Source organism: Ornithorhynchus anatinus, chromosome 2, assembly GCF_004115215.2.
Source record: "Ornithorhynchus anatinus isolate Pmale09 chromosome 2, mOrnAna1.pri.v4, whole genome shotgun sequence".
Lineage (NCBI taxonomy): Eukaryota > Metazoa > Chordata > Mammalia > Monotremata > Ornithorhynchidae > Ornithorhynchus > Ornithorhynchus anatinus.
In genome coordinates, this window is record NC_041729.1 from 41,127,143 (window position 1) to 41,154,280 (window position 27,138).

The following is a 27,138-nucleotide window of genomic DNA, read 5'->3' on the forward strand; positions in this document are numbered from 1 at the left end:
CCCTCTCTGCCCCCGCACCCCTCCAGAGCCCCTTCTCTCCCGCACCCCTCCAGAACCCCCCTCCCCCTCGCCCCTCCAGACCCCCTTCTCCCCTGCATTCCTCCAGAACCCCTTCTCCCCCCCGCACCCCTCCAGAACCCCCCTCCCCCCGCACCCCTCCAGAACCCTCTCTTCCCCTCCCCCCTCCAGAACCCCTTCTGTCCCCCCGCGTCGCACCCCTCCAGAACCCCTTTCCCTTGCACCCCTCCAGAGCTCCCTCTCCCCGTCGCCCCTCCAGAGCCCCCCCCCCCTTGCGCCCCTCCAGAACCCCTCCTGTCCCCCCGCACCCCTCCAAAGCCCCTTCTCCCCCTCGCCCCTCCAGAGCCCCCTCTCTGTTGCACCTCTCAAGAACCCCTTCTCTCTTGCACCCCTCCAGAACCCCCCTCCCCCTCGCCCCTCCAGACCCCCTTCTCCCCTGCATTCCTCCAGAACCCCTTCCTCCCCGCACCCCTCCAGAACCCCCATCCCCCCGCACCCCTCCAGAACCCTCTCTTCCCCTCCCCCCTCCAGAACCCCTTCTGTCCCCCCGCGTCGCACCCCTCCAGAACCCCTTTCCCTTGCACCCCTCCAGAGCTCCCTCTCCCCGTCGCCCCTCCAGAGCCCCCCCCCCTTGCGCCCCTCCAGAACCCCTCCTGTCCCCCCGCACCCCTCCAAAGCCCCTTCTCCCCCTCGCCCCTCCAGAGCCCCCTCTCTGTTGCACCTCTCAAGAACCCCTTCTCTCTTGCACCCCTCCAGAACCCCCTGTCTTCCCCTGCACCCCTCCAGAACCCCTTCTCTTCCCCTGCACCCCTCCAGAACCCTTTCTCTCTTGCACCCCTCCAGAACCCCCCTCTTACCCTGCATCCCTCCAGAATCCCTCCTTGCCTGCATTCCTCCCAAACCCCTTCTCTCCCCGCACCCCTCCAGAGCCCCTTCTCCCCTGCATCCCCCCAGAGCCCCTTCTCCTCTGCATCTCCCTCCAGAACCCCCTCTTCCCTTGCACCCCTCCAGAACCCCTTCTCTCCCCGCACCCCTCCAGAATCCCTTCTCCCCTGCATCCCCCCAGAACCCCCTCTCTTCCCTTGTATCCCTCCAGAACCCCTTCTATCCTGCATTCCTCCAGAGCCCCTTCTCTCCTGCACCCCTCCAGAACCCCCTCTCTCCCCCCGCACACCTCCAGACCCCCCTCTCCCCTCCAGAGCCCCTTCTCCCCCCCCCCCGCCCCCACGGCTCCTTAGTGTGCCGTCCCGTCCGTCGGGCCTCCCGTGGGGTCCCCCCCCCGTCCCGTTAGCAGGTCCCAGGAAAGCGAGCCGAGGAGGACGGGATGAACCGAGCCAAGCCCACCACGGTCCGGCGGCCCAGCGCCGTGGCCAAGCCTTCGAGTGAGCGGGGGCGAGGGGCGAGGGCGAGGCGGGAGCCAACCGGAGAGCCTCCCTGCCTCCCTCCCCCCCCATCTCTCTCTTCTTCCCCCTCCAGGTCACCCTCCTCCCGGGGACTTCATTGCCCTGGGCTCTAAGGGCCCGGCCGGCGAGGCCAAGGCGGCGGCCACCCTGCTGAAGCCCGCTCCCTCCGGGCTGCCCTCCGACCGCAAGCGGGAGGCGGCCGCCGGCCTGGCCGGGGCCTCGGGTCTGGCCAAGCGGCCCAAGCTGGCCTCCACTCCCCCGCTCAGCGCCCTGGGCCGCCTCGCCGAGGCCGCCGTCGCCGAGAAGCGGGCCATTTCCCCCTCCATCAAGGAGCCGTCCGTCGTGCCCATCGAAGGTAAGAGACGAGCCAGAGGAGCCCGACCCCGGATGCTCGCTCTCCTCTATTCCTTCGACGGTCCTGGCCGAGCGCTTCCTCTGGGCCGAGCACCGTTCTGAGCGCTGGTGGAGACGAGGTCATCGGGTGGCCCCCGCACCGTGGAGCTCACAGCCTTAATCCCCACGAAGTCACCGAGAGGCACAGAGACCCCAAAAAAGTGGTACTTCTTAAGCGCTTCCTCTCTGCCAAGCACCGTTCTAAGCGCTGGAGTAGATACGAGGGCATCAGGTGGCCCCCGTGGGGCTCACAGCCTTAATCCCCACGAGGTCACCGAGAGGCACAGAGACCAAAAAAAAAAAAGGTATCTCTTAAGCGCTTCCTCTGTGCCGAGCACCGTTCTAAGCGCTGGGGTAGATATAAGGTCATCAGGTGGCCCCCCCACACCATGGGGCTCACAGCCTTAATAATAATGTTGGTATTTGTTAAGCGCTTACTATGTGCAGAGCACTGTTCTAAGCGCTGGGGTAGATACAGGGTCATCAGGTTGTCCCACGTGAGGCTCACGGTCTTCGTCCCCATTTTATAGATGAGGGACCTGAGGCCCAGAGAAGTGAAGTGACTTGCCCACAGTCACACAGCTGACAGATGGCACATCTGGGATTCGAACCCATGACCTCTGGCTCCCAAGCCCGGGCTCTTTCCACTGAGCCGTGCTGCTTAACCACGAGGTCACTGAGAGGCACAGAGACAAAAAAAAAATGGTGTTTCTTAAGCGCCTACTCTCTGCCAAGCACTGTTCTAAGCACTGGGGTAGATACAAGGTCATCAGGTGGCCCCTGTGGGGCTCACAGCCTTAATCCCCATGAGGTAACTGAGAGGCACAGAGGGAAACAAAATGGTATGCGTTAAGCGCTTACTCTGTGCCAAGCACCATTCCAAGCACTGGGGTTGATACAAGGAAATCAGGCTGTCCCACGTGGGGCTCACAGTCTCCATCCCCATGAGGTCGCTGAGTGGCACAGAGGGAAAAAAAATGGTATTTGTTGAGCGCTTACTCTATGCCAAGCACCGTTCTAAGCGCTGGGGTAAATACAAGGTAATCAGGCCGTCCCACGTGGGCCTCACATTCTTCATCCCCATTTGACAGATGAGGTGACCGAGGCACCGAGAAGTGAAGCGACTTGGCCCGGGGCACACAGCTGACGAGGGGCAGAGCTGGAATTAATAATAATGATGGCATCTGTTAAGCGCTTACTATGTGCCAAACACTGTTCTAAGTGCTGCGGGGGTGGGGGGTGATACAAGGTGATCACGTTGTCCCACGTGGGGCTCACAGTCTTAATCCCCCTTTTACAGATGAGGGAACCGAGGCTCAGAGAAGTGAAGTGATTTGCCCAAAGTCACCCAGCTGACAAGTAGCGGAGCCGGGATTGGAACCCATGACCTCTGACTCCCAAGCCCGGGCTCTTGCCACTGAGCCACGCTCCTTCTCTCAAATAATGGTATTAGTTAAGCGCTTACTATGCGCCAACCACCGTTCTAAGTGCCAGCCTCAGGTCGGTCCCCGTGGGGCTCACAGCCTTAATCCTCATTTTACAGATGAGGTAACTGAGGCCCAGAGAAGTTAAGTGACTGGCCCAAAGTTACGCAGTTGAAGGGGGCGGAGTCGGGATTAGAACCCACGACCTCTGACTCCCAAACCCGGGCTCTTTCCACTAAGCCACGCTGTCTCTTTTACTTGGAGAAAAGTCAGGGCCACCCCAAGAAGCCGGAGCCACCTCTTCACACCTGTCGACATCCCCCCACCACCTCGTGGCCGAAAGGGGTCCCCGTCCCACCTGGGAAGTTTCTTCCCTCGAAATCCCGGCCTTTCGCTCATCCCACCTCGATTCAGTATTCCCAGAGAGCTGGCACACGACTCTCATTTCACCCTTCAGAGCAACCCCTTGAGGATAGTCGAAAAGGCGGGTCTTAATTACTTCCATTTTGTAGATGAGGAAACTGAGGTACAGAGCGGCTAAGCGACTCGCCCTCCGACGAAGGGCGGCTTGACCTGGGTCCTCCGGCTTCCAGACTGGAGCCCTTTCACTGCGTAATCGTAAATGCGTCAAGTGCTTTTACTAGGTGCTAAGGCCTGGGCTACAAGCTGAGATCCGATGCACTGTAATCAGGTTAGGCGCGGTCCTTGCCCCGCCCCAGGCACCCAGCCCGAGAGGGGAGGGCGGGGGCACAGCAAGTACTTTAGAAAAAGAAATCAGCCGTACTTGTTGAGCCCTTACTGTGGGCCACATGCTGTGCTAAACACTGGGCTAGTTACAAGGTTGGACACCATCCCTGTACCGCGTCTCGATCACGTGGCTGCTACCCGTGGCCGGGAGCATGGGGAGTTTGTGGAGCTGCCTCACGTAGACCCACGGGCATTTCAGGGATATCCTTAAACAAATGGGGATGAAGACTGTGAGCCTCGCGTGGGACAGGCTGATTATCCTGTACGCGCCCCAGCGCTTAGAACAGTGCTCGGCACAGAGTAAGCGCTTAACAAATGCCGACGTTATTATTATTAAACCGCGGCACCGTGCCGTACCTAATCGCCTGGGTTACAGAGAAGCAGCAGGGCCTAGTGGAAACAGCACGGGCCTGGGAGTCGGAGGACCCGGGTTCTAATCCTAGCTCAGTCACGTGCTTGTGTGACCGTGGGCGAGTCACTTTACCGTGCCTCAGTTTCCTCATCTGTAAAATGGGGATTCAGTACCTTTTCTCCCTCTTACTTTGGCTGTGAACCTCATAAGGGATGGGGGCTGAGTCCAACCTAGTTTTCTTGCATCTTCCCTGGACTTGTTACAGTGCTTGTCACATAATGGGCGCCTAATGAATATGGTTATTATTACAGTCACTGCTTCTAGAAGCGAGGTGCTCGGCGCTTCGAAGGGGTTTCGGTTATGGAGAGGCTGTTTAGAAAGGAGTAGTAGCCCGGTGCCTCGGTGACCTCCCCGCCTCCAGGCAGCACCCAGTTCCCCCGGCCGGAGCTCTGACTGGGCACGCGGTCGTTTCTCCGGACAGTCCTCCCCACCGTCCTGCTGGACGAGATCGAGGCTGCGGAGTCAGAAGGCAACGACGACAGGATTGAGGGGGTGCTGTGTGGGGCCGTGAAGCAGCTGAAGATGAACCGAGCCAAACCGGACACCACCCTGTACTTGAGCCTGATGTACCTGGCAAAGATCAAGCCCAACATATTTGCCACAGAAGGAGTTATCGAGGTGAGAGGTGGGCGAGTCCGTGCGTCGCGTACGCCCGGCCCCGCTTCCCCGTCGCTGGCCTCTCGGGAGCAGCGCGCTTCCTTCCCTTGTGCCCTCTCGACCTCAGAGTGCGCTAGTTAGTCAGTAATATTTCTTGAGTGCTTATTGTGTGCAAAGTGCTATACTGAGCGCTTGTGAAGTGCAACTAATTTAGGAGTGAAAAAGGGGATTCAGGCATTAATGTGACTAAATAAATTACAGATGTGTGCACAGGCGTTGGGGGCCCGAGGGAGGGGTGAATAAAGGCAGCAAGTTCCAGTGCGAGGGTGAAGCAGAAGGGAGTGGGAGAAGAAGAGGTGAAGGCTTAGTCGGGGAAGGCCTCTGGGAGGGGGTGTGTTTTAATAAGGTTTAAATTATTGTTACTAATTAAATTATCACACTTGGGGAGCGTGTCTCTTGGATATGAAGAGGGAGGGTGTTCCAGGCCAGGGGCAGCACCTGGGCAAGGGGTCATGGAGAGAGAGATGAGATGGAGATACAGTGAGTAGGTTGGCATTAGAGGGATGAAGGGGGCAGGCGGGTGGTGGTAGGAAATCGGGGAGGTCAGGTAGGAGGGGGCAAGGTGATTGAGTGCTTTAGAGCCAACGGTGAGGAGTCTCTTTTCGACGCAGAGGTAGATGGGCGACCGTTAGAGGTCCTTGGGGAGTGGGGAGCCACGGACTGAAAGTTTTTAAAGACAAATGATCGGGGCGGCAGAGTGAGGTGCGGGTTGGAGTGGGGAGAGACGGGAGGCGGGCCGATGAGCGAGGAGGCTGATGAAGTAGTCGAGGCGGGGTAGGCCGAGGGCTTGGATCGACGTGGTAGCCGTCCCGTGTGAAGCAGGCGTCAGGGACTCCGTTTGCTCTCGTCCTGGGGCCGGTGTCTCGCAGGCGCTGTGCAGCCTCCTCCGTCGCGACGCCTCCATCAACTTCAAGGCCAAAGGGAACAGCCTGGTGTCCGTGTTGGCTTGTAACCTCCTCATGGCCGCCTACGAAGAGGACGAGAACTGGCCGGAGATTTTCGTGAAGGTGAATCTCAGTTCGGCCCGCAGGGAGAGCCGAGAGCGGCACCGGGGGAGAAGGGGTGAGAGTGACGGGGTGAGAGTGACTCGGGCCGAGGTGGCGCGGCGGGCCGCTTCCCGTGTCTGCGAGCTGGCATCTCCGGGGTGCTGCCTTTCAGTTTGCCAGGGAGAAGGGAGTGAGTTCTTTTTCCTGCAGGCTCTGCTTCCCGTTCTGACCTCAAGTCATCGTCCTCTGCTTTCACCGCCTCGAGCAGGTTTACATCGAAGATTCTCTGGGGGAGCGGATCTGGGTGGACAGCCCGCACTGCAAGACGTTTGTGGACAACATCCAGACGGCGTTCGGCACCAAGATGCCCCCCAAGAGCATGTTGCTGCAGGGGGAGGTGGGCCGCGGTGGAGGCGACCTCAGTGCAGGTAGGAAGAAGGCCCCTTCCGTGGGTGCCCCTCACCCCTTCCTCCCTTACACTCTTCGCTCCCCCCGAGGCTTCCCACGATCCGGGCTCACGTCGTCCCCTGGGCCTGAAGCGACCCACCCTCATCCCGTCCACCAGACCGCAGCCTTCCCCACCTTCAGAGCTCCCCGAAAGTCCCTCCTCCAACCGGCCTGTCCCTACTAATTGTAGTCCTCGGCCGAACTCACAGCCGATCTCTCTGTTTGCGGCCACCTTCCCCGTGCACCTTCGTTATTTCTACGTATGTCTCCCCGCCGTGACGGTGGAAGCTCCTCCTGGGCGGGGAGCGTGTCTTGTGCTTCTGTCTTCCCAGTCAGTCAGTCGCACTTATTGAGTGCTTACAGTGTGCAGAGCCTTGAACTAAGCACTTGAGAGAGTACAGTACAACAATAAGCAGACACATTCCCCGTCTGCCACAAGCTTACAGTCTAGAACGAGTCACTCAGTACAGCGCACTGCACTTAACAGGTGTTCAATAAATGCCTTGACTACTGCTGCTCCAGTCATGGGGGGGAGAACCTAAAGGATCTAGCGGGGATGTTGCTTTAGGGACTAGCGCAGAGCTACTCATTTGGCTGCGGGCTGAGGGTCGGGCTGTTCCTTGGGCAGGGGAGTGCTCACGGGTGGCTGGTTCGGAGTCAGGGAGGAGGAGGCTCAGGGCCTCGTTCTTCACAGGGAGCAGTCCTCACCCCTCCCTGACGGAGGAAGAGGACAGTCAGACCGAGCTGCTCATTGCCGAGGAGAAACTGAGTCCGGAGCAGGAGGGTCAGCTGATGCCCAGGTAGGAGGAACCCTCTCCCTGCCACCGCAGGCTTGAGAAGGGGCCGAACTAGGCCCCCTCATCCTTAAAGGCTAAAGGCGGGGAGGGGCGAGAAGTGGGGAGTCGTCCTCTCGTTCCCTCGACCGTGTGGGAAGAGCCATGGCGGAACCACAGGATTTCCCCAAATCCTATTGAGTAGAGCCGCACGTGGGAGGTGAGAGCGTGGGCCTGGGAGCCAGGAGCCCCGGGGCCGGATCCCGGCTCCACCTCTTATCTGCCGTGGGACCCTGGGCGAGTCACCTCGCTTCTCTGGGCCTCATCTTCGCCATCTGTCAGATGAGGATTCAGTACATGTTCTCCCTCCGCTTAGGCTGTGAGCGTCATGCGGTGCAGGGATTGGGTCGGACCCTATCGTTCTGAATCTGCCCCGGCGCTTAGTGTGGCACATAGTGAGCACTTGACAGATCCCACAGTCGCCCTGTCACTAAGCGGCCGGTAAAGAGAGAGAGCTGGGTGTCGGTCCAAACGCCTGGCCCCGGCAGGTACGACGACCTGGCTGAGAGCGTGGAGGAGTACGTCCTGGACATGCTGCGCGACCAGCTGAACCGCCGCCAACCCATGGACAACGTGTCGAGGAACCTCCTGCGGCTCCTCACGGCCACCTGCGGCTACAAGGAAGTGCGGCTGATGGCCGTGCAGAGGCTGGAGATGTGGCTGCAGAACCCCAAGGCGAGAGGCGGGGCGGGAGGGGGAGCTTGCTCGACTCGCCCCGGGGGGTGACGAGGGCAAGGGCGCGGGGGGAGCCGGGGCAAAGGGCCGGGGGGAGGGGACGCGTGGCTCTGACCGGGGACGCCTTCCGCTCCTCTCTGCAGCTGACCAGGCCGGCCCAGGATCTACTGATGTCCGTCTGCATGAACTGCAACACCCACGGCTCGGAGGACATGGAGGTCATTTCCAACCTGATCAAGATCCGCCTGAAGCCCAAAGTTCTCCTCAACCACTACATGCTGTGTGTCAGGTAGCCCACGGGCTCGGAGCGGGAGACCGGCCGGAGGGGGAGGAGAGCGGGGTGGGACGGGGCCGTTCGGCTGCCCCGGCCTCCTTCCCCACAGCCTGCCGGCTTTGCTTGTCCTAGGGAGCTCCTGAATGCTCACAGGGACAACCTGGGCACGATGGTCAAGTTCGTTATTTTCAACGAACTGTCCAACGCAAGAAACCCCAACAACATGCAGATCCTCTACACCGTGCTGCAGCACAGTTCCGAGCTGGCTCCGAAGGTACGGGGCAGGCGCGGCTCCGTCGGCGGGCTCTCTAAGTGGGGCGGACGAGGGGTCGTACGGTTCCGCTGATGGAGAAGTGCCCCGAGGGGCAACATCTCTGGCCGGCTCTGAGAAGCGGTATTGCCGGAGATTGGGTGTACGGGGTTACGGTCCCAAGGGATAGAGAATAATAGCCGGGCATTCCCACTTCTGCTGTTGCTACTAGTGTTTAGTATTCAGTTTAGTGTTCTTCGTGGAGGACTGTGGATGTCGTTAAAGGAACTTGTCTGTGTTTGCTTGTCCGTATGCCGGGCCTGCAGTTCCTGGCGATGGTGTTCCAGGACCTCCTGACCAATAAGGACGATTACCTCCGGGCTTCCCGGGCCCTGCTCCGGGAGATCATCAAGCAGACCAAGCATGAGATTAACTTCCAGGCCTTCTGCCTGGGGCTCATGCAGGAACGGAAGGAGCCGCAGTACCTGGAAATGGAGTTCAAGGTACCGCCCCCCTGCCTCTTCCCCCGTTTCCCCCTTTCGGCCTCGGCGTTTGGGTTGAATTCAGAGGCGCCCCTTCCTGGTTTTCTTCCTCCACGGGGAAAGTCAGGTGGCTTTGATTTCTTTTTAAGCCCCACCCGCTCTGTATGCCCTCTCCCCTTCGTTGGTATTTTTTCCCTGGAAATCATGCCCGTCTGCCCTTCCCCCTCTTGAGAAATGGAGTGTTTTTGTTACCAACTCTCATAGCCCCAGGTGGAGTCCCCGCGCCCTCGTCTCTCTCGTGGCGTACTCCCCCCTGAGGATGAAGGTCATCCCGGGCGGCCCGAGGCAGCACGCAGAGAGAGATCTCCGGCTCGGGTGACGGTAGACGACCTGAGCCGGCCGAGGCCGCGCGGCGGGGAGAGATCCGTAAAGTAGGGAGTAAATCCTCCTCCCTCCTAGCTAGATTGCGGGCCCCACGTGGGACAGGGATCGTGTCCAACCTGGTAATGTTGTGTCTATTCCAGTGCTAGAACAACGCTTGGTACATGGAAAGTGCTTAACAGATATCAAAGTTTTTATGGCCCGGGAATATTCAGCTCTCGGAGTTGACAGCCACAGACCGCTTTGCCATTTGATTGCAGGAGCGCTTTGTGATCCACATAACCGACTTGCTGGCCGTGTCGATGATGCTGGGGATAACGGCCCAAGTGAAGGAAGCCGGGATCGCGTGGGACAAAGGCGAGAAAAAGAGTAAGCCCGGGAGAGTTGACGTCTTCGGGAGACCGAGCGGGCCCCGCTCGGCTTCCGCCGGGAAAGCGGAGGTGCGGCAGCCGGGCCGGAAGGCGGCGATGAGGCCGAGGGGCAGCCGCAGACGGTGGGGAAGGCTCGGGAACCCTCCTTATGGTAGTTCACCCGATCCGATCCCAGAGGCTAATGGAACTGCTGCTGCAGATGTTTGGTTATTGGGAGGTTTGTTTATCCAGTGTGTCAGTCACCTCCCTTCGGCCGTCCAACTTTGGTGCATTTCACTTCTTTGAGGACTATCACCTCTGTCTAAGAGAGGGAAGAGGAAAATGGAGGAGGTTAAAGTCAGTCCTTTGAACACAGGACTAGGAGGGAGGAGATTGGGGTTCTGCTCCCAGCTCCGCCCCTCGCCTGCTACGTGACCTCGAGTGAGTCATTTAACTTTATGCTTCAGTTTCCTCGGACTGTAAGCTTGATGTGGGCAGGGACTGTGTCTACCAGCTCTTGTATTGTACTCTCCCAAGCTCTAGGTACACCGCTCTGCACACAGTAAGCACTCAATAAGTACTGTTGATTGATTAATTCCTCGTATGTACAAGGGGATTCAATACCTGTTCTCGCTCCCACTTAAAGTGGAAGCTCCAGGAGGGACAAGGGTTATATCTGATCTGATGATCTTGTATCAACTCCAGAGCTGAGCACATTGCTTGGTCCAGACTAAGCTCGTGATTGGTGAATAGATCCCAGAATTAGTATTCTTACCGTTATTAATTTCATTACTGATGCTGGTAGGAGAGAAGGTTGGTCCTGTTGCCAGTTCTTCCCCAAAGTAAAAAAAAAAAAAGCTCACATTATAGTGTGCGAGGCCACACCAACCCCCAGCACAGGCACACAACCTTTTTTTTGGCTACTGCATCACTTCTTGTCCAGCTGCGTAGTGCCAGAGAGCATTCCCTCTTTCCCTCCCTGAAAATTCTAGCAAAAACCTGTGTGAGGGAAGAACTGACTGTGCCTGTTGAAATGAAGTTTTCTCGATCTGTAGATTTTATTTATCCCCGCGCAGCGTGGACGGATGATTGAGGGTCGACTGAAACGGGCTGGGGCTAGCACTTTGGTGTTCCTGGGCACGCAGGTGTTTTGGGGCTCCTGTTGGGGGAGGGAAGAGGGGTCTGAACAGGAGCAGCCAATAGTTCCACACTGTGGCCCCCTTCTGCCCTTTCTTCCTGATCAAGTTTAGCAGGCTTTGGGTCGGGGGAGAGAGAGCAATCTAACACTGTCCCCAGCTCCATCTGAAGAGGCAGGGCTGCAAGGCTGAAAATGACAGGGTGGAAAACAGTTTTAAATTCTCCTGCCTGGAACTTCCTCTGTTGATTTCTTTCAGTTGGAAATGGAGGCCGGCCCACTTGCGGGCTTGTCTTGCCCCTGGGCAGAGTGTGCTGCTTCCGCCATGTGTCTCTCCCATCACCTGAGCGGTGTGGAAGTACCACGTGGGCAGCCGGGCACCGGCTCTGCGGTTTCCTCACCAGCTACTCGTAGTCTCGGCTATCTTCAGAGAGCCACCCGATCTCCCAGTCAGTGGACTGTCATTTTCAGTGGCAGCCATAAGGCCCGAAGGCCACTCTTCTCTCCTCGTCCCCCCCGGCCTCCCTTAATGGCGTCGTTTGTTTCAGACCTGGAGGTGCTGCGCTCATTCCAGAACCAGATCGCCGCGATCCAGCGGGATGCCGTCTGGTGGCTCCACACGGTTGTGCCGTCCATCAGCAAGTTGGCACCTAAGGACTACGTTCACTGGTACGGGTCTTAGGGGTGGATAGACGGATCCCGGTTAAAAGCGCCTCGGAGAAAGCGCTCGTCCCTCCTCCCCCTTACCGTCCCTGGACGCGGAGCGTGTAATCGGGCCAGCGAAAAGTTACGGCAAGGAGAAGGGTTGACCGGGATGAAAAGGACCCTCCCCTCTTCACTGATGGGGGATAGATTAATCCCTGCGGATAGCTGTCAGTGACCCCCATCCTGTGAAAGAGCGGCTGTGAGATCTCTGCTCTTGTGTTGGAACTTTGCACTGAGCTTGACCATTCCCGGGAGGCAGCTGGCGAATGAGAGGAGAAGTCAGGATCGTGTCATCCGTTTACCTGGTTTGGAGCCAAGTTTTACGGTCAGAGTTCCTCCGCAGAGGAACAGCATTTAAGCGGCCCCTCATTCCCCGGGCTGTCGTCCCCTTCCGTGTATCGAGTGCCTGCCAGGCTCCGTTCTGCCTTTGACTTTCTCCCCTGTGACCTCTTGCGGCCCCGAATCCCACAAAGGCGGCAGCTGTCCCCGACCCGCGGCAAGGCCACCCAAACCCCTCCATCCTCGGAGAGGGGACAGGGCAGGAGCTTTGGGCCTTTTGATTTCCGAGGTTTTCTCTCCTCTCCCCAGCCTCCACAAGGTGCTGTTTACCGAGCAGCCAGAGACGTACTACAAGTGGGATAACTGGCCCCCTGAAAGTGACCGCAAGTAAGCCCCCAGCCCTGGCCGGCTTCCGAGGCCACCTGTGTGTCTGTCTGCTTGCCCGTGAGCGAGGGCCAACGGCCGGATATCAGCTCCAGCCGTTTCTCGGGGTCGCCCTGACGGCCCCCCCACCTCCTCTCTTTCCAGCTTCTTTCTCCGCCTTTGCTCGGAGGTGCCCATCCTGGAAGATACGCTCATGCGCATCCTGGTGATCGGGCTGTCCCGGGAGCTCCCGCTGGGGCCGGCAGACGCCATGGAACTCGCCGACCACCTGGTGAAGCGAGCTGCAGCCGTGCAGGCCGACGGTAACGATCTCTCGGGGGCCGCCTCCCCGGCCGGCACCCGCCCATCGTCTTGCCCCTCACCCCCTTCGGCGGAACAGTTCTGTGAGCATCCCCGCAGATAGAGATCCCTCGAGGTCTCAGCGGTCCTGCTCGGCTGACGTCTTGGGACGTCTGCCCCTTTCCTGCATTACGGCCCCATCACCGTGCTTCCCACCAACTTCTTCCTTTTGCCCGTGAGCTTCCCGCCCCTGTACGCAGTCCTGGGGCGGGGACGTGGTCGAGGCAAGGATGATGTGTCCCTTCCTTGACCCCTGAGTCCTTTCGTGCCGCCGGACCCTCTGTTTGTCTCTTGGCTTTAAGATGTGGAGGTTCTCAGGGTGGAGAGGATTCAGCTGATCGACGCCGTCCTGAATCTGTGCACCTACCACCATCCGGAGAACATCCAGCTCCCGCCAGGGTAAGGGCCAGCCGGCCAAGACCGCCGATCGGCCTGGGCCGCCTTCCCCCTCCCCGTTTCCTCCTGACACCCGGGTCTGGCAGGCGCTGGGACTCGATCGTCCGATGGGGGACCCCGCCCTTGAGGTTGCTTCCCGGGAACCCCGTGGACCGGAGAAGGCCCCAGGCTGGAACTCCCCACGGCCCTCCACTGGGTCTCTCCGAACCTTGGATTCCCCTTCTGGAAAATAGGGAGAAAGGTGTGACTCCCGGGGCTGGTGGGAGAGCCAAGAGGAATAGAAGCTGTGTGAAAACCCTCTGGAAGAAAAAGCTCTGTCCTCTTTCTTCCGGCAGCTCTTTTGAGTGAGCTGTGCTTGTTGGTCCCAGGAGGCAGGGAAATTGGGCGACTTCTTGGTGCCGAGTGACAGGTGGTCTCTCGGTCACCAGTCCGGGTCAGGGGTGCCCTTCGCATGTGGCTTCACCGCCTCCATGAATGGCTCTTGCAGATACCAGCCTCCAAACCTCGCCATTTCCACGCTCTACTGGAAGGCTTGGCCCCTCTTGCTCGTGGTGGCTGCGTTTAACCCCGAAAACATAGGTGAGTGGACCCGACGGGACACATTCTGAGTCCCCGACTTCTTTACTCAAGCCTCTTGGTCATCTGCGGGTGAGAGGGTGGGCCCCAACCACGGTGCCACTGTCATCTCCTCTAGAGTGTCTAGCGCCCATTGGGTCAAACGTTGGGGTGGGAAGCCACCGTCCCCTCCAGGGTCACGCACACCCCCGGCCTTCCCGTTCCATCTCCGGCAGCTGACGGCTGTGGTCCTCTTTTAGGGTTGGCAGCCTGGGAAGAGTATCCCACACTGAAGATGCTCATGGAAATGGTCATGACAAAGTGAGTGAGTCCCTCCGAGGTTTCACTTTCAAAACCCAGAAGAACTGACCCAATTGTTCCTCCTCTCTTGCTCTCATACTGTGGAATCTGGGGGCCAGGGAGGGAAGGTTGAGCCGCGAACCAGCCGATGGGCTCGTGGCTGATACCTGCCGGGTCCGAGCTGGGGGAAAACACTGCCCACCCCCCAGGCCCCACCGCCACAGGGCGGAGAGCAGCTCAGGGTGGGATCTTCCTTGGCTAAAGGGAGGGAGGAACTGAGGGCTGTTCTGGAAGGTTCAGCTCTGGCTCGTGGGGAGGTCGATCCGGGGGGCTCTGTGGACGCTCCGTAGACGGCTCGGAGCTGTGTGCGAGCGAGCGGCCCTCTGAGTTTTGACCCTCTGCGACCTTCCGCGCCGTCTCTGCCGGACTCGGGATTGGACGGCGAGCGAGGTACGCATTCCCTCTAATTTGATTCCCCAGTAATTACTCCTATCCCCCCTGCACCCTGACGGACGAGGAGACTCGGACCGAGATGATTAACCGGGAGCTCCAGATCTCTCAGCGGGAGAAGCAGGAGATTCTGGCATTTGAGGGGCATCTGGCCGCCGCGTCGACCAAGCAGACCATCACGGAGAGCAGCAGCCTCCTCCTGTCTCAGCTTACCAGCCTGGACCCCCAGTAAGGAGCTCTGCTTGGGGCTAGGCCCTTCCCCCAACTTTATCCAAGACCTCGCGCCCCACTTGAAGCCCACCCCCGCCTAAGGAGGGGAGCGAGTCAGCTTCGAAAAAGGAAGGATGTTGTGGGCCAAGTGAGGGCCAAGAGGTTGTCCCTCAGAGCTGGCGGACAAGTGGTTGGGCCCCTCGCTTCCTGTTTCAGGTGGGATTCCTTTTCCTGGGCCCGGGGGAGGTTGACCTGGGGGTTTCTGGGTCTGAGTGTGTCTGTCCCACGTGCGTCTTGCAGAGGCTCTCCTCGCAGACCCCCACCTCACGTCCTGGAGCAAGTGAAAGGCCTGAACCAGTCTCTCCGCCTCGGTCACCTCCTGTGTCGTAGTCGCAGCCCAGACTTCCTGCTCAACATCATCCAGCGGCAGGTGGGGGACCGGGATACCTCCCCCGCCCCTCCGTCCCGACGGCAAAGCCCGAGAAGCAGTGGGCCATCGGGGGCCGGGAACCTGGTGTGGGATTTGGGAGTGGAGCCAGAGGTGGACTGAGAAGAAGGAAGGGGAAGTTATTTAGCCGGAAAAGAAGGAAGGCGCAAACTCCTCCTTCCTAGTTTACCCCTGGCAGCACTCTCAAATCCCACCCCAGGTTCCTTGCCCTCTGCCCATTCGTCGTCAGAGTCATCATCTCTTTGAGTTCCTACACTGTGCATGGCACTGTGTACTGGACGCTAGAGGATTACAGTGGACCAAAGACACCCAGGTCATAGTTTAAGTAGATGACACAACCATAATAACAAAGCACAAACACAGGAAAGTGCGTTTCCACACGTGAAACTTAAGAAGACAAGTATCACCCTGCTGAGTGAGGAGTGTTGGAAGATCTTCCTTCCTTTCTCCCCTCCCTCCCGTTAGTTGGTTACCCTCCCTGAGGGCGGGGATCGTGTCCGCAACCTCTGTTGTTCTCTCCTAAGTGCTCAGCCCAGTGCTCTGCACACTGGGCTGATCAGTAGATATTATTGTTTGACTTGTGGATCAGACGATTGAGAGGGGGCCGAAGGAATTTGCGATGGGTGGGGAAAGATTGCCTTTCTGTCTAAGAAGTCTCCAAGGAGCAGGTGAGCTCTGGGTTAGCTTTACAGGTAAGATCGGATATTTGGATTTTCTCTCCCCCTGGCCTTCCTCAGGCCTCTTCGCAGTCCATGCCGTGGCTAGCCGACCTGGTCCAGTCCAGCGAGGGTTCGCTGGACGTGCTCCCGGTACAGTGTCTGTGTGAATTCCTGTTGCACGATGCGGCCGACGATGCCACCTCTGGGGAGGAGGAGGACGAAGGAGAGAGCAAAGAGCAGCGAGCCAAGAAACGCCAGGTCAGTGCTCCCTCGAACGGCAACTCGGCCCCCGGCCGAACCTCGCAGCCCCGCCCCGCCGTCCCCGTTCTTGAAGCCACCTCTCCTGTCCCCGCAGAGGCAGCAGAAACAGCGGCAGCTGCTGGGCCGCCTCCAGGACCTGCTCCTGGGTCCCAAGGCCGACGAGCAGACCACGTGCGAGGTGCTGGATTACTTCCTGCGCCGCCTCAGCTCCTCCCAAGTGGCCTCCCGGGTGCTGGCCATGAAGGTAAGGGTCCCTCCCTGGGGGCGGCGCACCATCCGTCTGAAGGCCCAGCTCACCGAAGCGGGAAGTCGGCATTGCGACCGGCGAGCGCGTTATATCCTCTCTGTGGCCGCCTTGTGTCTGAGGCCGCCTCTTAGCCCGCTGGCCCCCAGGGAGGGAGGCCAGTGAATCTTCAGTCCCGCTCCTAAAAAGTTGGGTCTTGTCCTGGGAGGATTGGCATTGGTTCCATGGCTATTTCCGGGCCCGGTATAATAGACTTAGGTGCCTTTGTTTCTGAGATATTTCAGGCGCCGTATCCCAGCCGTCTCGGTTGTTCCCTTGGAAGACAGAAGAGCCTAGTGCTAGAGCGTGAGCCTGGGAGTTGGGAGTCCCACCTCCTCCACTTTTTTTGCTGTGTGACCTTGGGAAAGTCACTTAACTGCCCTGGGCCTTGGTTTCCCCATCTGGAAAATGGGGAAGAAATACCTGCTTTTCCTTCTTCGTAGACGGTGGGCCCCGTGGGTGACAGGAAGCCTGGTGTGATCGGTTTGGTATCAGTCCCCGGGCTTAGCCCAATGTCTGGCCCATAGTAAGTGAACGTCGTCCTTGTCGTCGTCAGTAGTAGTAGTAGTAGTAGTATTTTTGCTCCTTCACGGTAGTAGCTCTGCTAGGATGCACTTCTCCCCTGGGTTGCAGTGGCCCGGTGCTTCTTTTGGGTCGCAGGTTTCCTCAGTGCAGGCTGAGCACCTATGGAGTCACCAATGCTCCTGCCGTCCCACTCCCCTGCCTCCCCCCTCCTGCTAGAAGTCTGCGTTATCAGTCAGGGAAATTATGAAGTGCCTACTGGGGGGCAAGTGCCGAGCTAGGTCCCGGGGTAGTCACCGAGATGATCGGATCGTGCAGTCCCTCACTGTCTCAGGGGAGGTGTTTTTCTCCCATTTTTTTTTTTTTAAAACAGATGAAGATACTGGGGCGACATAGAGGTGAAGGGACTTGGTCGAGGTCTCGCAGCAGCCGGCCGGGAGCGAACCGGGAGGAGGCCCTGGATCTCCTGACTCCCAGTTCCAGGCCGTGCTGTCCCAGGGAGGAGGATGGGAGCGGGGAGAGCTACCGCCTGACCAACCTCTAGCCTTGGCTGGCCTGAAGGCTCCCAGTAGCTTGGGTGCACGTGCCCCGGGTAACCAAAAGGCACAGGGCCTCTCACCACGGCTTCCCAGGTCACCTCTAGTGTGGCACGTCAACGGGGAGCCCGGCCCCGTCGTAGGTCCTCCGGGGGCATGTTTGTGGAGGGGGGTTATCTCGTGCTACTCGACTGATGGACTGACTGATCGATTAGGCTTTAACCAGATTCATCTAGCGCTGTCCAGAGCACACCTCCCGAGCGCCGATCGTCCGGGAAGATTTTCCCCCGGGCCGAGTGTTCCTTATCCTCAGCGCTCGTTCTTGTGTTTCCTGCTGCAGGGGCTGTCCCTGGTGCTGTCAGAGGGTGGCCTGCGAGACGGAGAGGAGAAAGACCATCCCATGGAGGAGGACTCCGGGGACTCGGAATTGTTGCAGGGCTACCAGTGGCTGCTCAGAGATCTGCCCAGGCTGCCGCTCTTCGACAGCGTGAGGGCATCGACCGCCCTGGCCCTACAGCAGGTGAGTGGGCCAGGACCGGGGCCTGGGCGAGGAGGAGGAAGAGGGGGAAAGGAAGGAAGCGAAGAAGGAGGAAGAGGCCACAGCTCTCCTCCCACCTGGATTAGCCTGGAGCAGAGAGCAGGACACAGCGGGGCAAGAGAGAAAGGAAGGCAAGATGGGCGTCTGATGGTTTGGGGATAAATTTTTTTTTTTTTAGGCTATCCACATGGAGACCGACCCTCAAACCATCAGTGCCTACTTGGTGTACCTGTCCCAGCACGCCCCGGTGGAGGAACAGGGCCAGCACAATGACCTCGCTTTGGTGAGCCGGGGGCGACTCGCTCCAGGTTTCTTGCTCTTTCGACACGTGCGTTCAGTTTAAGGGTCGACCCCGGGCCGGTCTCGCCTGGCCCTCTGAAGACACGGGCTCTCCTTCTGGTTTCTCCTCTAAGACAAACCAGAGCAGTCAGTGACCCGTTCCACCTTCAAAGGCGGAAGGAGGCCGCTCTGAACTGAAGCTCTTAGGGCCACGATGGGTCCTTCGAGGAGAAAACCTAAGCCCGAGTGAGGGAATCAAGGCCGGGGCTCCGGCAGTGGTACTTGGGGATCTGGGATTGCAGGGCTGGCTTGGGACTCTCTCAGATATAGCTTCGAAGCGCAGAAATGATGGTATTCCCGTCTGTTGTGGCAAATTATCGTGTATCCCGAGTTTTCAACGTGGTATCTGCTATTTAATGCTCTTCGACCTGGCCAGCTGGGGAGTCCTGCAGATATAGTCCCAGGCTGAGCTTTAGAATACTTTTAGCACTTGCCTCTTCTTTCCTGTCCTTGGGGTTGTTTGTACCTGGGCGGCGGGCCGGTGTTCAGAGGAGACTTTTAACACGGAGACCTCCGTCTGAGCTCATCTTTGCGCCCCTGTTGGGTTTGCCTTTACACTACTGCCCTGTACTGTCTTCCGGGCGCCTGTACACTCCTTTGGCTAGCAAAACCATTGCTTATGTATGATATTTATTGAGCGCGTACTGGGTGCGAAGTACTGTACTCACGACTTGGGAGAGTACGGTGCAGCCGAGTTGGTTGGTAGACACATTCCCCTCCCACCGCAAGCTTATAGTCGAGAAATGAAGCAAAAAGTTACAGAGAAACTTTCCGGGGCCACAGCGAGAGGAGGGAGGATCTTGCTCGAAGGGCAGCGTGGCCTAGTGGAAAGAGCACGGGCCTGGGAGTCAGAGGACATGGGTTCTAATCCCAGCTCTACCAGTCGCTTGCCGTGCGATCTTAGGTAAGTCACTTCACTTCTCTGTGCCTCAGTTCCCTCATCTGGAAAACAGGGATTAAGATTCTGAGCCCTGTGTGGAAGAAGGGACTGTGTCCAACCCGATTCTCTTATATGTACCCCGGCGCTTAGTACATTACCTAGCTCGTAGTAAGCGCGTAACAAATACCACCATTATTAGTATTCTTGCTGCAATGGTAGAGTTGGCCCTTGAAGGGACAAGGGGTTAGAGGAAGGGAAGGCCAGCCCGCTGTTGGTGCCGGGGTGGATTTTCACAGATCACTCCCTCTCTCCGCCTCATCCTCCGTCTCTGTCTCTCTCCCCCAGGATGTGGCCCGGCTAATCGTTGAGCGTTCCACCATCATGTCGCACCTGTTCTCGAAGCTGTCGTACAGCGCCGAGTCGGACGCGGTGCTGGTCGCCCTGCTGTCCATCTTCTCGCACTACGTGAGACGCATGCGCAAGAGCAAGGAGGGCGAGGAGGTGTACAGCTGGGTAGGTGCGCGCCGCGGTCTCCGGCCAGAACGCGAAGCCGGGCAGCCCCCTTCCCTGCTCACTTACCTTCTCTTCTCCCGCAGTCGGAATCCCAGGACCAAGTGTTTCTTCGCTGGACCAGCGGGGAGACGGCCACCATGCATATCCTCGTGGTCCACGCCATGGTCATCCTCCTCACCCTCGGGCCACCGCACTGTGAGTGGCCAACTTGCCCTGGGCCGTGGGAATGGGGGGAGCTGCTCCCCGAGGAGGGAAAGAGACCCTGTCACGGTCTTTGCCACACCCCTAGGCCACCTTTAGTGGAGCGGACTCAGATGACTGCCTGGAGGGAAACAGTGAGGAGTTCCTGATGTTTCTCAAAGTCATCACCCCAAAATTTTTTTAAAAAAGTTGATTTCCATTTTAAATGATTTTCGTTCAGTGCTTAAAGGTGGCCACCGCTGGGGTAGATACAGGACAATCAAGTCAAACACAGTCCCCGCTCCACAAGGGGCTGCTGGTCTGTCGTTTTTCTCCTGAGTCTGCCTGGCTCCAGGCTCTACCCAGGCTATCGAGAACCGTAAGGGTAGCTGTAAAGGAAAAAACTCCATAGACGTTTTCAAGTACCCCCTTGGAAGCGTCCCCCTTTTTGGGCGTCAGATAGGTGGGAGGAATCGCCCGTTCTCGGTCCCTCACCGGCTGAGGTCCAGGGCCCAGGAGAGTCAAGTGGTTGGTCTTTCCTTATTTAAGAAGGGAGAGAGAGAGAGAGAGAGATTCCTACCGCCTGGATATGAGGGAGACGGTGGTGAGTTTTGGCGGCCCTTCATGTCTTTGAAGCTGGGGACAGTGAATTCCACGCCCTTCTGGACATCTGGTTTCCGGAGAAAAGGCCCCTCCCCACAGCCTTCCTGGTGGACACGTCCGAGGAGGCCCTGCTGCTCCCAGACTGGCTGAAGCTGCGCATGATCCGCTCTGAGGTCCCACGTCTGGTGGACGCTGGTAAGCCAGGCTGAGGGCGAGCCTGATTTCCGTCTGGCCCAGGTCTGTCATCCATTCGTTCATTCAGTAGTGTTTATTGAGCGCTTACTCTGTGCAGAGCACTGTACTAAGCGCTTGGAATGTACAAATCGGTAACAGATAGTCCCTGCCCTTTGATGGGCTTACAGTCTAATCGGGGGAGACGGACAGACAAGAACAATAGCAATAAATAGAATCAAGGGGATGAACATCTCATTAAAACAATAGCAAATAAATAGAGTCAAGGTGATGTACGTCTCATTAACAAAATAAATAGGGTAACGAAAATATATACAGTTGAGCGGTTGAGCACAGTGCTGAGGGGAGGGGAAGGCAGAGGGAAAGGGGGGAAAAGAGGGCTTAGCTGAGGGGAGGTGAAGGAGGGGTAGAGGGGGAGCAGAGGGAGTAGAGGGAAAAGGGGGAGCTCAGTCTGGGAAGGCGGAGGAGGTGAGCTCTATCATCTCCTGTTGGACTCTGTCCAGTCTGGCTCCCTCCTGGCGCCGCCCTGGCCACTTTGGGGCTCACAGAGAAGGGAAACTGGAGGGGCGGGGCGGGGGACCCATGGATCTCCGTTTAGAGGAAATGTCCGTGGGGAAGTGCTAGAGCCCCACCTGGGCTACGCTTCCAGCTTCGGGGGTGACAACAGACCAGTCGGCAAGCTTGGGGGCCATTTTCTTTGACCCAGTCTCCGTCCAGGAAGACAGAAGGGATGAGACTTCCAGGATTTGGGGGCTCGGGGGCGTGCAGGGCGACCTCTCCCACGTACACGCTCGGGAGCCCGGCAGATACGTGGGTGTCACCGACAGCCGTGGCCGCCACCCTGAACAAACCGGCCAGGCAGGAGGATGCCCTTGGCCGGCTGGACCCAGCAGCCTGGGGCCCGGCCAGGCTTCTGCGGGTTTCTAAACAACACCAAGAGCTACTTGGATTTGGTCAGCTCCTCCTGTGGTTACTTCTCCGGTCTGGGGCATGTGAGACTTTTCGTGAACGGGGCAGGCAGCTTCGCAATCTAGTTAGACAGCAGTCGGGTCACGTCCCAGCTCGCTGGCACTTGCTAACATTTAAGAGATGGACAGTAGAAATAAAAGAAATGAATAAGATCTACCTCTGGTAAGTCTGAAGATACTGGTTTAATTCTCTTCGGTGACTGGGGTTGTTTGAATGGATTTATTGCAGGTGTAGGTTTGTGTGCTTAGGTGGGGAGGAGCAGTTGGAGCAAGAGCGCTGGGGCGGCACCAACGTGGTACAAATGGTTTTTCTTTTTCCTAGCCTCTTTTGGAGCCTAGGGAATTTATACTAATAATTAAAAAAATAATTGTGGTATCTGTTAAGTGCTTGCAATGTGCTAAGCACTGGAGTAGGTACAAAATAATCAGGTCAGAAACAGTCCCTGGCCCCCCGGACCTCACGGTCTTAGGAGGAGAGAGAAAGATGTTGAATCCCCGTTTTTCAGATGGGGAAACCGAGGCCCAGAGAAGTGAAGGACTGCCCCAAGGTGACGCAGCAAACAAGTGGCAGAGTGGAGATAAGAACCCAGGTCCCCTGCCTCCGGGCCACAAGGGCTAAAAGCACAGCCCCCCTACCCGACCCCCCAAAAGCTCCAAATCCTTGCCTACCCAATTAAAGAGTGGTCCGGCCCTGCTCGGAATCACCTCTCCAGAAGTGCAGACCTTGCAGTTCGGAGCAGTTTCTAGTCCGGTCTTTTGGTGAACCGCTGAGACTCGGGAGGTTCTCAGGGAATCTGTTGACTTCAGCATTGCAGGACCTGGAGCCTCAGCAGCTGCTCCTGTTCGTTCAGTCTTTCGGCATTCCCGTCTCCAGCATGAGTAAACTCCTGCAGTACTTGGACCAGGCCGTGTCCCACGACCCCCAGACCTTGGAGCAGAACATCATGGACAAGAGTAAGAGCGGCCCTGTGCGTGCGCGCGCGTGCTCCGAGGCCCAGCCCGGGCCCTCGGCCTCTCATCGTTCCTACAGACCCGGGCAGCCGCTTTCCTCTCCGCCGGCTGGGTCCGGCAGGCTCAGGGATCGCTGTGGTGGTCAGGACAACTTGGTGGCGGGAACCGTTCATCCCTGGCATTCGGCCCACGCCTTGACGGGAGGGAAGATCTGGTCGCTCACCACTATCAGTCATCAGACCATCTGACAGGGCAGCTAAACTACGGAGACCAGTTTGGAATAACGCCTCCCCTCACCCCGACCCCGGTCCCCTCCGCCTCCCCTCCCTCCCCGGCCCCAACCTACGCTTTCCGGTTCGTCTCCCAAGACTGAGCTGGCTGGTCAGCTTTGTTTGGGTCGCTGAAATTTTTTTGTGTAAAATAGACTCGATCCCAAATCACCCGGACAGTCAGCTTTCTCTCGTATCAGGAAAGTTTTTTGGCCAACTGCTGCCCAGACCGAATATAGAGTGTGAGTCCCTCAGCTTCAGGTTTCCAGCCGAACCGGGTAAGGACTGAGGGCTCGTATGCTGTGACTGTCGGTATGTTGTTTTGCAGATTACATGGCTCATCTGGTAGAGGTTCAGCATGAGAGAGGAGCGACTGGAGGCCAGACGTTCCACTCCCTGCTCACTGCTTCCCTGCCCACCCGCAGAGGTATGGCAGCCTGAGCCTCTGGCCTCTCTCCCCTCCTAGGGATCCTCGCGGTCTTCACGGTCTTCGCGGTCTTACACCCGAAATCTGGGCTACTCTGGGTCCACAGCTGTTCCGGCGAGGGTCACCTTCCAACTCCTCTGGGCATCCATGCTCTCTCTTGAGCATCCATCCCTCTAGATCCGAGCTGATACCTATCTGGTCCTTATTAATAATTATGTTATTTGTTAAGCGCATACTGTGTGCCAAGCACTGTTCTAAGCGCTGGTCTAGATACAGGGTAATCAGGTTATTCCACATGGGGCTCACACTTTTAATCCCCATTTTACAGATGAGGTAACTGAGGCACAGAGAAGTTGTGAGTTACCCAAGGTCAGACAGCAGATAAGTGGCAGAGCTGGGATTAGAGCCCACGTCCTCTTGCTCCCGAGCCCGTTCTCTTTCCACTAAGCCACACTGCTTCCTCAAGGAATTCCTGGGCTCACTTTAGACTGCAATCCCCAATTTGGGATCAAGGAGGGAGGATGCTGACATTATTGCTTCAGTTCTGGACTGTCCTCCCTGCTTTCTCTTCCGCTTCCTTTTTGTTGCTCTGGAATTTGGAGAGACTCTGCTGCCGGTCTGCCCCTCTGTCTCCTCCAGCTCTGGAATCTGGGACAGCAGAGAGTGTCCCCTTAACACCATTTGCCCCCTGTTCTCCGCAGACAGCATGGATGCATCCAGGCCAAAAGCCAGCCCGGAGCATCCGCAAGGGCCTGGCAGGATTCGCGCTTTGACCCAGATCCGGGCGGTAGGCCCGGAGGATGACCTGGCTGGCATGCTCTTACAGGTACCGACGCCGCAGCAGATCCCGTGCCTTGCTCTTACAGCCCGGCGGGGGTGGGGGAGAGTGGGAGAGAGAGAGAGCTTTCCGTCCGTCGGTCCCCGTGCCTGGTAACGCTCAGGGCTGGCCCGGGGCAGAACACTCAGGGTCCCTTAGAGGGGAGGAAACGAGCGTTCGGGGCAGTGGGATTGGACATCCCTCAAACAGCGGTGCCACGGCAGAGGAACAGATAACTGTCTCCTTCCAGAGCTTTCGACTGGGGGCAGCGGCTCTGTGGGATGAGACTGGGGAAGCCGTGAGAGGGCGGTTGCCCTTTGGGTCATCCCCCTACTCCCTGAGGAAGGGGCCTCCTTTCTTAAGTGGTGATTAGGGTGGCAGAGGGTCTGCGTCAGGGCACCGGAGGACTGAGAAACGGGAGGCTCTGGCTCCCGTCTGAACATGGTCCGTTGAGGCCTGCAAGTCAGGAGTCCCTAAACCGAAGAATTTACTCTTGGGAGCCTACCCGGAGGGATTCCCAGAGGGGATCACGGGTGTCGGCTCGCAGCTTCCTCTGGCCTGAGGCTTTGGACCGCTGAGCCTTTTGGGGAGCGGGCCAAGCAGTGGGAGACACCCCGACGGTCTCAGCTGCAGAACCTTTCCCCCAGCTTGGGAACGTGGGTGATCCAAATTCTGGGGCTAGATGGGTCCTGTGGCGGGGGAGCCAGGCTGTGCCGACATTCTAAGTTGGGCCGCTGTTTGCCGCCCGCCCTTACCTCCCCTCTCCACTTGCTTTCCAGCTCTTCCCACTGACCCCGGATCCCCGGTGGCAGAACTCAAGCCCCCGGTCCATTTCTCTGGCCCTGCAACAAGCCCTGGGGCAAGAGGTGGCCCGGGTCCGGCAGGGGAGCCCTCGGGGGAGCCCCCGGGGGACGGGAGTTCCGGGGCGCCTCCTGCAGGCTCTGGCTGTCCTGCTGAACTCTCCTCACGGCGGGGCTCTGGCTCTGGCCATGCACCGGCATCCCTTCGTCTCCTGCTCGCTGATGCGTCAGCTGGACCGCTACCAGGTGAGGATCCCCGAGCCTCTGGGGAGTGGGACCAGAAGTACATGGCTACGGAGATGTCACATCTGCCTTCCGGGTGCTCTTAATAATAATAATAATAATAATGTTGGTATTTGTTAAGCGCTCACTATGTGCAGAGCACTGTTCTAAACTCTGGGGTAAACACAGGGGAATCAGGTTGTCCCACGTGGGGCTCACAGTCTTAATCCCCATTTTACAGATGAGGGAACTGAGGCACAGAGCAGTTAAGTGACTTGCCCACAGTCACACAGCTGACAAGTGGCAGAGCTGGGATTCGAACTCATGAGCCCTGACTCCAAAGCCCGGGCTCTTTCCACTGCGCCACGCTGCTTCTCACAGACACGTTAGCTTAGTGCTGTCTGGAGATCTGGGAAAGAATTGCACATTTTCAGGGAGAGAATCCCCTCATCCAAAGCATCTGTCTCTACAGTACCGGCACCGTATCAGTCCACGTTGACGGACACGTTATTCTGAACGCGAGACCACCGAGCGGGCCAACCGGGTGAATTCTTGGTTCTCCACAGTGTTCCTTTCAGCAGTTTGTCCTTCACTGTGTTTGGACAGGTTGTTTCAGTGACCTCCGACTGTCCCCGGCCCTGACTTGTCTTCTGTCCTCTGTCCCCGCAGCGTTGCGTGCCGCAAGACACCGCTTTCTCTTCACTCTTCTTCAAAGTCCTCGTGCAGATGTCGCAGTGGTTGGAGAGTCCCGGGGTGGAAGATGGGCCCCTCCGGGCTCAGCTCAAATGGTTCGCCGCCCAGTACTCTTCACGCCACAGGATCAGTGACGGTCTGAAGCATCCGGCCGGGAACGTTTCGGGGCAGGGAGGGTGTAGGGAGCGGGACGGAGGCAGGGGACGGAGCGGGCGGGCGGTCAGTCGAACGAGCAGTGGTATTTGTAGATCGCTTATTAGACGCAGTGCGCTGGACTAAGCGTTTGGGAGAGAGTACGATACGATGAAGGTGGTAGACACGATCCCCACCCACAAGGAGCTTACGATCCAAAGTGGGGATCAGGGTCTGATTGGGGTGGTAGCTTCCGCTGAGTCAGACTCGGAGGGAATCGAGTTGAGCCAGGGAGTCTGCGTCAATGGAAGTATGGGTTGAGAGTTATTTAGCATTCTGCAGTGGTGTGGGTTAGGACTCGGAGGAGAGCGGGCCCCGGCAACGAGTGCAGACGGTCCCAGAGGATAAGGACGAGTGGGTAGAAGGCTTAGTGGGTAGAAATGGGGCCCCCCGCCGCCGAGGGCGGCTGGAACGATGCCGTGCCGTTTTCCCCCACCAGTCCGAAGCGGGTTTCTCCACTTGGCCGAAGCCCTGGCGTTCCGCCGAGATGCCGAAGTGATCAGCTCCACCGTCCGGGCCATCATCGCCACTCTGAAATCAGGAGAGAAGTGCAGTGTCGAACCTGAGCTGATCGGCAAAGGTACAGTTGCCGCTCCCTTTGGCCCCTTGAGGTCTGGGCATGCCCGCTTTCTTGGTTTGAGAGAATCTTGGGAAGCGTTTTTAGTTATTTTGCTTCTTCCAACACCTACTTTCCTTTGCCCACTGCTGCTCGCGTGCTCGCTCCTTACATGACCCCAGCAGGAATCAGCCTGCAAAGTCCTCGCGAGACTTACGGTGCGGGTTTGTCGGGTGTCCAAGGCCCCAGTCGTGAGCGCAGCGGCTGTTCGTATGGGGAGGAGTGGGCCCGTGCAGAGGTCGGCCCGGGACTCGGGAAAACAAGGCTGCGCTCGGCCGGCCTAGGGCCCTACTTCGGACCGCTTCCAGACCCCGGCGGAGCGTGGAAGCTCCCGGCAAGGGCCTTGGAGCGTTGCGCGGACCCCGGCCGGGTCGCGTGTCTGGAAGGCCCCGCGTGCATAGCGGGCGTGTGACAGGAAAGTCAGGCGTGGACGCCACACACCGACTGTGAGGCGGGCAGCTTGTCTGGGCATCGGGCAGGTGGGCTCGGACCTCAGGTGCCGCTGGTTTGCCTACCTGGTGGTCGACTCGGCCGGCCCGGGTTTTCAACCCACGCAGGATCCCAGTGGCAAAGACGGAAGGACCCGGGCACGAACACCAGTGTTTTACCCAACCCAGAGTGGTTATCCCTGGTCTTCCCCAATCCCTTAAGGGGTCCAGTGAGAGAAGAGAATGGCAAATAGCCATTCCTTACTACTTGACAGGAAAAGGCAAGGGGGTGCTTTTTCTCGAGCCGTGGCAGTTG

General features: G+C 58.4%; 1 protein-coding gene across 2 annotated transcripts in view; it reads left to right on the forward strand.

Annotated features, from left to right (window-relative positions):
• Positions 1-1,046: 1,046 nt before the first annotated feature.
• Positions 1,047-27,138, forward strand: part of INTS1 (integrator complex subunit 1) — a 39,746-nt gene continuing 13,654 nt past the window's right edge. For both annotated transcript variants that reach the window (XM_029054137.1, XM_029054138.1), the window contains exons 1-32: positions 1,047-1,400; positions 1,495-1,776; positions 4,819-5,015; positions 5,924-6,061; positions 6,309-6,468; positions 7,182-7,287; positions 7,809-7,995; positions 8,139-8,284; positions 8,402-8,543; positions 8,846-9,022; positions 9,643-9,751; positions 11,416-11,536; positions 12,161-12,238; positions 12,380-12,537; positions 12,877-12,973; positions 13,458-13,549; positions 13,786-13,846; positions 14,306-14,503; positions 14,786-14,915; positions 15,671-15,850; positions 15,948-16,097; positions 17,535-17,714; positions 17,911-18,015; positions 19,297-19,464; positions 19,548-19,659; positions 20,281-20,442; positions 22,215-22,361; positions 22,956-23,054; positions 23,756-23,880; positions 24,651-24,917; positions 25,563-25,722; positions 26,218-26,358. In XM_029054137.1, coding sequence (XP_028909970.1) covers positions 1,343-1,400; positions 1,495-1,776; positions 4,819-5,015; positions 5,924-6,061; positions 6,309-6,468; positions 7,182-7,287; positions 7,809-7,995; positions 8,139-8,284; positions 8,402-8,543; positions 8,846-9,022; positions 9,643-9,751; positions 11,416-11,536; positions 12,161-12,238; positions 12,380-12,537; positions 12,877-12,973; positions 13,458-13,549; positions 13,786-13,846; positions 14,306-14,503; positions 14,786-14,915; positions 15,671-15,850; positions 15,948-16,097; positions 17,535-17,714; positions 17,911-18,015; positions 19,297-19,464; positions 19,548-19,659; positions 20,281-20,442; positions 22,215-22,361; positions 22,956-23,054; positions 23,756-23,880; positions 24,651-24,917; positions 25,563-25,722; positions 26,218-26,358 — 4,633 coding nt within the window. In that variant the 5' untranslated portion in view covers positions 1,047-1,342. The remainder of the gene's footprint in view (positions 1,401-1,494; positions 1,777-4,818; positions 5,016-5,923; positions 6,062-6,308; positions 6,469-7,181; positions 7,288-7,808; positions 7,996-8,138; positions 8,285-8,401; positions 8,544-8,845; positions 9,023-9,642; positions 9,752-11,415; positions 11,537-12,160; positions 12,239-12,379; positions 12,538-12,876; positions 12,974-13,457; positions 13,550-13,785; positions 13,847-14,305; positions 14,504-14,785; positions 14,916-15,670; positions 15,851-15,947; positions 16,098-17,534; positions 17,715-17,910; positions 18,016-19,296; positions 19,465-19,547; positions 19,660-20,280; positions 20,443-22,214; positions 22,362-22,955; positions 23,055-23,755; positions 23,881-24,650; positions 24,918-25,562; positions 25,723-26,217; positions 26,359-27,138) is intronic.